Source organism: Crocodylus porosus, unplaced genomic scaffold, assembly GCF_001723895.1.
Source record: "Crocodylus porosus isolate Cpor-Errol unplaced genomic scaffold, CroPor_comp1, whole genome shotgun sequence".
Taxonomy (NCBI): Eukaryota; Metazoa; Chordata; order Crocodylia; family Crocodylidae; genus Crocodylus; species Crocodylus porosus.
Window position 1 is genome coordinate 35,561,247 of NW_017728910.1, and position 9,899 is coordinate 35,571,145.

At 40.9% G+C, this 9,899-nt stretch overlaps 1 protein-coding gene across 1 annotated transcript; it reads right to left on the reverse strand.

Annotated features, from left to right (window-relative positions):
- Positions 1 to 4,367: 4,367 nt before the first annotated feature.
- Positions 4,368 to 9,893, reverse strand: MRPL44 (mitochondrial ribosomal protein L44). Its single transcript, XM_019533045.1, has 4 exons — positions 9,830 to 9,893; positions 8,476 to 8,944; positions 6,480 to 6,658; positions 4,368 to 5,604 (listed from the first exon to the last, which is right to left on the reverse strand). The coding sequence occupies exons 2-4, from the start codon at positions 8,914 to 8,916 to the stop codon at positions 5,433 to 5,435; spliced, it is 792 nt and encodes a 263-aa protein (XP_019388590.1). The 5' UTR covers positions 8,917 to 8,944; positions 9,830 to 9,893; the 3' UTR covers positions 4,368 to 5,432.
- Between the last annotated feature and the right edge of the window lie 6 nt (positions 9,894 to 9,899).

Genomic DNA, 9,899 nt, shown 5'->3' on the forward strand with positions numbered 1-9,899 from the left:
GTGAGCTGACCCAAGAATTCCTGGTCAAGCTCTTCTCCCTGGTTGGGAGGTCTGTAGTAGACTCCCACCATTAAGTCCCTTTCCCATCGACTGCCTGTTTGTTTGTTTCTAAAAGAACCCATATTGTGAGCTTAGAATTAGAAAAGTTCCATTTAAAATATAACACATTTTCATGTCGGTTGCCTGGGCACCTGGATCTTTTCCATTTGTTGATGGAGTATTACTATGCATCACATCATGGGAGAGTTAAATAACAGACACAGGGCGAGTCACCTGTTTTGCAGAAATACTAACCAGAAAAGCATACCTTCTATGGGAATAAAGAGAGGCCTTTGTTTCTCTGTGTTAAATAATTTTCTTATTGCCTTAGCAGTTTGACTTATGGGACTTATACCAACTACTTTTCACTAGTAATAGTCCTAGATTTGGGAAAGAATTACAGATAACATATTCTTCAGGTCAAAATGTACATCTGATTATCTCAAGATAAAATATAAATGTGTTTAAACTACAGTTTGTCCATACAAAAAGGCACATATCCTGTCCAAAGCCCCCCCAGAGGTTCCACTTCATATGCAGTCCACCACTTATACGGTACAGATTAAAAATAGGCCTATGGACACACAGGAAGAGGAGATAAGATCCTCATAGAAACTAAGGAGAGAATCCTTTTGACAGGTGCACAGAAGCATAATAAGGACTAGGAGAAGAGTGACGGGCTTATAAAGTACAAAAATAGAGAAGTATGAATGGAAGCTCTAATTCTCCAAGTCTGATATATCACAGAAGTACAGGATAATTACAAAGACAGAGTGGAAAAGCCAGCTGAAAATTTTAGAACGTTTCAATGGAGAAAAACAGAAGAAGCTCATTACTTACGAAGATGAAAAGGATCTAAAAACTCTAAAATGCCAAAACAACCCCTCAAATAGTAAAGTTAAAATAATGCAGCATCTGAGTGTATCAAGGGGGGTCTAGTTGCCACAAATCATGCGAAGTACTTTTCATAACCTCCGCTGTGACTTAGAACTTTATTACCAAGGTTCCCCAAACGTACCAACCAATCTGCAGGTTTATCAAGGTCTGTATTACATGGGGAGAGTTTCTTATGAACCAGTAAAAGGATTCATGAGATACAAAGTGCCTCAAGGATCAAGTGTAAAAAAAAAAATACTGGAAAAATAAAGGAACTGTTATACATAAATAGTACCTGGAACAGCATGCGTTTACTTGGAAGAGAAGACAGTAGTGGCAGTTTTCACGTATAGGGAAGAAAAACAATTACTACAGCTGATTATGGTTGATATCAGTTCTCTACTTCCATGCCCACATAAACAAGTTTAACTGCTGAACAGGGAATTCAAAACGGTCCATCTTGCCAAAATCAACTTCTTTTGAAGAATAATTCCAGTAAAGTTCCTTGTTTCCAGAGAAATCTGGGAGAAGGCTGAGGATGTGCTACTAAAGCTAATGAAGAGGTATAAATTCAGTTTTTGTAACTAGTTGGTTGACTGACTTTCTGTTCTAAATCATTATGTTAGATGTGTTAAATCCTCTAGAGCCTGGTTATTATTAACTATATTTTTACAGCTACTGGTAAATTGACTGAATTAAACAAACACATTCTGGACTCAAATTGCAAAACAATCACAGTGCCCTTTGATTTTCCCTTCTAAGAGAACACAATGTTGTTTTCAACAACAATTGCAAACTACAAGATGTACTTGAACAAAAAGAAGGAAAGAATGCTTGTCCAATGGGAGGATCACATGAAGTGGATATCAAAAGAATAAATGACCTTAAGAGGTCATAAAAGGCTCACAGATATTAAAAGGAAAGTTTAGTTTAAAGGTTGATCTGACAAAGAGACCTGTTGCTATGGACAGGACTCCTTTCATTCCTAGTTTCCTATTTACAATAGGAACAATTTCCTATTGTTCACTAATTTTTATTTTGAAGGGAATAAAATAAGGAGCAAAAAGAGAGGAACCTTGGAGACCACAATATCAGAAGAATGAGTCAGGGAGAAAGGCTTTTCTGGAGATGCTAAATATAAGAGAGAAGTGTATGTCTTTTCCTTTTGGACAAGAAATACTGACTTCCAATTACAATAAATTTTGACAACTTTTAATTTGGGGGATGTATAATAAAACAGGGAAAAAACACTCCGCTGAGCAGTTTCCAGGGAAAGCAACTACAGTATCAGGTGACTAGAAAAGACTGTAGGATTCAAGCCAATGTGAAAAGGCAAGAAGATATACTACACACATATATGTCACCTCAAACAGGTATCTGCCTGCCTAGCTCTTCATTTATATCTACTTCCATCTGCTACTGCCATGATCAGACCTATGCAAGAAATGTTGGCAACTATCAACCAAACAAAAGAACTGTAGTAAGCTTTAGAGCGGAATCATCCTCTCTCAGGCTGGTTTCAGTGTTCTGGTTTGAATGTGAAAAGGCAAGAAGACACACTACAAACAGGCACCTGCCTGCCTAGCTCTTCATTTATATCTGGTTTCAGTGTTCTGATTTCAGTGTTCAGCTTGTGAGTTTTTTAATACAAAGGCTTCCTATGATTTAAAAAAGGCTGACCTCACTAGCACTTTATACATTAATAGCACTGCTCTAACTTCCTCTTCAATTAACAGCTAACTCTGTTGAAGAAACTGGAAGCAAAGAAACAACCAAACAGCCAAGAGAAAAGGGAAAATAATGTCACAGAGTTTGTCTGATAAAATGCCCGTGTGGTGATGCAATAGAAAGACCTAAATGCAGGAAAATGCTAATTTTGACTTGCAAAAAGAATGCACTTACCCAAATTCCTCCTCTTTGGAGCCTCACTCCCTGTGGTTGATCACAGAGATTCGAACTTGCATGAGCCACTGAAGACATTTAAAAAGGAGGATGGTAACATTGGAATCACTTCAGTAAGCCATCTTTAAACCTGCACCTGCAGCTTGCAAACATGTGATATGGTAGTCACAAATCAGCCAGGTGAGAATTAAATATTTTCGGCAGCAGTTAGAATACTGATAGAAGATGCACAGAACCTGAGCCTTAGATTGCTCTATTATAGGACACTGCTATAGTGGAATGTTTATGGCAGAACAGTAAGGATTAATAATAATGACTCTTTCCAGGGGCACAAGTCTTGGAATGGACAAGGCCATTGCCAGGAAGTCTGCTGTGGCTACAACTGATGAAAGTTAAGCTTCACTTGCTGCTGTTTCCTCTTTTTTCTAGTTCTTTTAAGGGGTTAGGTTAGGAATAATCCTTGAGGATCTTCCCTTCTCTTTTGTAAAATCACTCCCTGAGAGCTTGAGAAATCTCTTTTCTCTTAAACCAGGGAGTCAAACTCATGGCACAGAAGCATAATCTTCCAAATCTTTTACCTGGAAGCTTTACCCTCAGATCTCTCTCACCAACTGAAAAGGGCTGTCAAGCAGCAGCATGCTATCTTCTGTAAGTGAAACATTGTTTAACCCAGGCAAACAGGGAACAGAAGAGAGAACAACTAAAGAGCTGAATGCCAAAGTAAACACCATTACCAAAACATGCAGGCTGCCCCAGTTCTAGCCAGTCCTTGTTCAGGCACAACCGGTTCCTGAAATGGCTGAACATTTGCAGCTCTTATTAATTTTACCACTGCCACCACAGCCCTCCCACTACTGAATCCTGCAGTGCCATGTGCCACCATACAAGGAACAGAGCATTTTGCTGAACGAAGAGGTACACTTGGTAAAGGTTTGCACATTTCTAAGGGGCTCACAGATTTGCTGCTACATAGGTGATGCTTTTATTTTAAAGCAAATAGAGTTCTTAGAAGAACTGCTCTCACTGAAGTCACCACCTCCAATTTTTCCTCCTCTTCTGCCTTTTCTTCCAATTCCTTAGAAGGGACAGACAAAGCAAGTTAGATTGTTAAGATTCCAGTACTTCCATTTTAAAAGCAAAATGGAAATAGATTGTGAAATGACAGGTTCTAAGTGTTTAGTAACAATGTAAATATTGGCCCCCCTTGTTGGCTTGACAGAGACAAAGGTACCACTGGGTTTAGAGAATAAACCATACCATCCGTAGACAATGCCCTGTAAGCTGGTGCAGGAGAGGAGGAGGAGCAATGCAAAGTAATGTGCAATGCTGTTCCTTAGCCAGAATTTTTTAGGGTCCACAATGCAGGACCCTTCAGCAGCAGCATAAATTTGCAGGGCCGGGGAGGATGGCAAGGCCTCATCCAGCACGTGTCTTGAGATGAAAATCTCCATTTCATACAATCAATTTTTGGTTAATTCCCACATACCTGCTCACTTGCTTTCCAAACCGCAACTAATATTAAAAGTATTAGAGAGATGGACTAAAACTAATTCAGGATGTCAATCTTTTATTAAGATTTTGAATTTTTAAATGTAAACTTTCAGATAAATTCCCTTATGTCTACTGTATTATGAACTTCAACAGGACATTATTTCATATCATTGACAGCATCCAGAGCTAAATTATCATTGTTTTGGTATGCATCAAAAAAGGGAAATATATAGCTTTCACATAACCAATAATGTGAAGGTATAAGTCTGTTCAAACCAAATAATTAAAAAAGAGAAGGCCGAGTATACTGGATGGACCAACTAAAAATTAGGAAAATATAAACTGTTAAAATGAGTGATCTTCTGTTAACTTATTATTAACAATGACAGGACCAACAAAAGACAACATTTGATGTATTCTCTTTAATAGTACGCCTTAACTCTTTCCTTCCAACCCCCTGTCATTCATTTCTTTCCTAATTAAGAATATAATTGGCCAAAAACCAAGTGTAATGGTAAATAAACAGTCAATCCTCAAATTAGCAAGTAGCCAGTTGGTAAGGTCTTAACAGCATCAATTCACACAAATGAAGCATTACAGCCCGTTATTCTGATTGACCATATTTCATGTGCTTTAAACCAGAGTTCAAGGACAACTTAATTCCGATCTAAATCTTATGTTACAGTTGTATTTTTAATTCAATTTTGGTTTTGTTAATAAACACCCTCAAAATAGGTCCAAATTCCTCTTTACTATGGAGACAGCTTGCTGAAAAGTAAAACTGGCCAGTCACAGATTAGAATGCACTCTCACAACAGTTAGCTCCTTGGTAATAAGGACAAACTGAGACAGTTAGTGTGAATTCAAGGGCAAAAACATTGCTTTGTTACTGACAGGATATATATTTTTCCCCTCGAAGCCACTGTAGAAACAGTAGTCATTTTATAGAAAAAACAGATTGCGTTTTGTTTTGAGAATTTTAATCACATGTGCAATGTTTGGAGTTTTCAAAGCACACACTGTGCAACAAAAAGCTAAATTGCTGAAACTTGCTTTCTGAAATGTGTTGGTATTCAGCCTTCCTGTAAAATCCAGGTTTTTCATGCTGAAGTAGCTTCAGTCACCTAGTTGCTGCTAATGGCCTTTTCTGCTCCCAAGTCTTGTCTTGGCTTAGAGTAGTCCCAAGGTCGCCTGTTCTCTGTGTACCCATACAATTTCCGCAGAGCTACACGGGCAGCTTCTTCTTCTGCAGCCAACAATGTCTCACCAGGACCTTCAGCTATCATCTTCTTATCACTAGAAAAGAGGAGTCTGTGAAACAAAACTGCCTGTCTGGCACATGTAACAACAATTCAATTAGCAAATAAACAACATGGATTTATAGTGCAAACAATTCACCTCCCCCCTTGCTATCTACTTCAACATAAAGACAGCAATTTCCTGCCCTTTCTCAGTGTATGTGGGTTACAGCATATTAAACTACATAGGTTCATATGAATATGTGCTCTGAAAAGCTAATGAAAATTACATTTGACATATAATGCCAGAAGGCTGGTGCAAGCCAATCCAGAGCATTTGAACGAGGCTTACAGGGATACTCAAGCCCCCATGTTGCTTCAGGTGGGGTCCATGCCATTTATATCATGGGGCCACTGGACAGGAATTGGCCATGCTTAGAACTCAAAATGCCTTCAGGGTTGATTGATGCATTATAAAGCTTGTTTATGGAGTCATCTGGGATTTGCCCCCACCCTCCCCCCAGCCCCTGCCTAGATAAACAAAGGTCCACAATCTGGTTCCTAATACTCCAAGTAAACCTAAAAGTTCCTGTTTGCTATTTACTTCCCTGTAGATCCCTTCCATTTCTCCTCCAGGCAACACACTAGGCTTAGGATTTGGTCTCATTCCTTTCCAAAGCTGCTCAACAGTAGCTGCAAGAATCATACACCAGCTCAAATCTGCACCTGCACTCACTCATGGTACACTTCAAGCACCTGTGCTAAGTAAGAACCTCCTTGAAACAAGGACCATGACTATGCATTTTTACAACTCTAAATATGTTGCGCCAAAGTTCCAACATTTGATTGTATATATACACAAAGCCCATAATTTCTCCTTTATCAAATTATTGTGCACAGCAGTTTTAACAACGATGTGAAGAATTCACTAACCAGTACAACCCAACAAAATAGACAGGCAGAACTGTGCTGGCTCCTGACTTCCTGGTAAGTCTTGGTTCTGGAGCAGAAATATTCTTCTTGGCCAATTCCTCCACCAGCAAGCCCATGGGATTTATATTTTTCCAGATCTCAAACAGGTCTTTTCCAATCAGCTGAGGAATTAAGAAGTCCTATGCAAAAATACATTGAAGTTTTATAATCAACTGGAAAGAAGGATAAAGAATGACTTACTACTGTTTCTGACAACAGCAAAGAAAGATGTAAAAAGCAGTTCACAGAACACTGCGGGCTCTGCAGAGTGCAGCAAGCCCTTTAAGTTGATTCTTGTGATAACAGTCTCCCAGTAATTTTGATGGTGAGAAGAGCACGTCCAAGATGTGTGCACATGCAACATCTTCATTTTAATTCCTATAGAAGAGAGCTGTGAACCAGCGTCATAAGACTGCTACTCCAATTTTCTAATTGTGCATATCATCTGAATTCTATTTAATCATTCTGTGCCTGAGATGCACTATGTACTTTAAAGACACTTATTTTGTTACTTCTTTATTTGATAAAAAATTAAGCAGTCAGACAAAGAATTTGTTGTCATACAAAAGAGTCCAATTAAAAAAGAAGAAATGGGATAAGCCCAACTGTAAAATAAAAGTTCATATTAAAACTGCAAACACTACTTATGGCTTGTTAGGGATGTTCAAGAATTGCAATGGAAACCTCCCCTCTGAGGCATTCAAATTGTTAGGACCTAGTATTAAAAAATGTTTTGTTTTCACTTTTTCCAAAGCAATTTACAAGAGCTGCATTACCTTTACATTCTCTTGCAAATAGCATTTATAGAATTTCAGAATCTCAGGTCTTACAGATGTGAATTTCAGCACCCCTTCACAAGCCTACTGATGGTTATACTGGGTGCAGCTACACGTGTGCTCTATGGAGGAATTGACTAATTAGCTCTGCAGTAAAACATGACAGTCTACATGTGCTAATTTTAAGATTATGTAGCAGAAAATCCAGTAGAAACTGGTTGTGCATTAGAAGGGTTTAAGAAACATTTTGAATGAATCTGGTATTCCCTTGGAAATGGAGGAGAATTTTCTAAATAGAAAGAGACTTCTTATGGGTTAACAGATGCTTCTTCCTACAGATGTCTTCTATCACAAATATGGTTTTAATTATTTCATGTTATTTGTTTTACAAAAATGTCAACTGTTAAGAAAGGACAGCTGCTACCAAGAAAGCTTTCTTGTCACCATTTGTTTTCACAGTACTGGCCAACTGTGTGTGACCAGGGAGGGGAAAGGAAGCACAGCAGCACATAGAAGAGGAAGCAGAAAGCAGAGCAGTAGATTGGGCAAGGAGCAGAAAGCAAAGCAGCAGTTCAGGCAGCAGCAAGAGGCTGGAGTGGCACTCAGCAAGTGCATAGGACTAATTTGTGGCATGCCAGCCAAAAGGTCGGCCCCTACTGTATTTTCTTGGGCACTGGGAACATTTTAAGACCAAGAGGCCTGAAGCTTGACTCCCACTAGTTCAACTCTCACATTAGATACTCACTAACAAATTAATGTAAACTTCCATGTGTGGGACATTAAGTCACATATTTAAGCATGACCTTTCTTAGAATGGTTTCATGACCTTGGTCAACTATACTGACCACCAAAATTGTTACAGAAATTATACTTTGCAGTCACTGTCTGACATATAATAATATCTCCAATCAGGCCAAAAGTAAAAAGGTCCACTAAAACAACAGGCTAACATAGGTACTTAAGACTTAACTCTTGTAATGTAGAAGTAATGTTACTTTGCATTCCTTTGTACACTAGCATGCAATAAAAGTGTTTTCCAAATGTCTGACCTCTGCTCATTGTAGATAAGATGCTACTGTATTTACATTTATCTCTGTTGTTCTCATTTGTGACTGGAACCCCTGTAGCTATGGACAGGTGCCAAGTAAGTGATATCATCATTTGTAATAGGCAGGACTTACCTGGACAAATATCCCTGTTTTTTGGGGCCCACTGCTTTCAAGCAATGCTCCTATTACAGCAAAGAAGGTCCGATGCAGCACATCAGATGGGACAGGAAACTCTGCGCAAAGTGTTAAGTCCTGTATAGACAGGTTTTTGGCCACATAAGACACAAGGTCTTCACTGGTGAGAAAATCAACAAGCGCCAATATCCCTGCAGGGGGCAACTGCAGATAAGCCTCTTCAAAACACCGCTTGAGGTATGAATGTGAAAAGGACAGCCCTTGCTTTGAAAGCTTGCAATTATCCTGGAGATTAAGGGCAACCACTTCTTTGTCTAGTCCAAGGTTTTGGCGTTTGATCTCCTCGCTGTTAACGTAGCAAGAATTAACGAAGGCTGTTTTGAGAAGTTCCAAGGAGAAGTTTTCATGCAAGCGGTGGCTGAAAGCCTGTATCTCCATGTGAAAATCCCAGTTCGGCTTGTCCGAGCTGCAAACACAAAGACAAAACAAGCTCAGGAAGGGAACGGGCGTTTCAAGGGGGAGTCGTCACCTGCTCCTCTCGCCCACTTGGATTAGAAAATGTTTGTTAGTGCTTGTTAGCAGGGAAAATGCACCCAAGCTGTTTTGCCAGGTGAGAACTGTGCCGTGTTACACGCCAGGTTTAAAGTTGCTTTTTCTTACAGCACCCAGGACATGTGAGGCAACCTCTTCTTCTGCCAGGGCGCAGCAGCCACACTGCCCTTCCCAGCATAGGTAGGGGGGGCATGTTCCCTGCCGCCACCACCAGCTTCTGCAGATGCTCGCCAGCCCCCGTCCCTGCTGTCGGCTTCTGCAGGCATCCCCCCAGACTCAGGAGGCACCACCAGTCGCCCATGCCTCCCAGAGGTGCTCACCAGGCCTTGGCCTCCCTCCACCAGGAAGGACCCACGAGCTACAAACCCAGGCAGGGGCTGCTTCTGCATGGACTGCTCCGTTACGTGTCACGTCACGTCACGTCCACGTCATACAGGCAGGCACACCTCACGCCCTAGGCTTGCCAGCTCTGTTTGAATCTATTCCAGTAGGTTTCAGCACAGAATAGATTACCGTGTGCAGACTTTATGTCAGGGAGGCACATGCACATTAGTTACATTTTACAAACCCACGGGTCTGTTGTATACATCGGATTCGCTGTTTCACATTGATTTCAATGAATGCCCTATCAGTGCCCTCCCGGGTGACTCTCAGCAGTTTCCTGGAGATTTATGTCTAACGCCTGGAGACTCCACGGCGACCCTACCACGTCCTCGTCCTCAGCAGACGCTCACGCCCCCTCCGGCCGTGCCGAGGCCCGGGAGCAAGGCCGAGGGGCAGCGGCTGCGGGGGCTCTTACCGGCGCGCAGGCGGCGCAAGCAGGCGCTGCTGCTCCAGGTAGGCGCGGACCCAGCGCTTGCTGTCGCGCC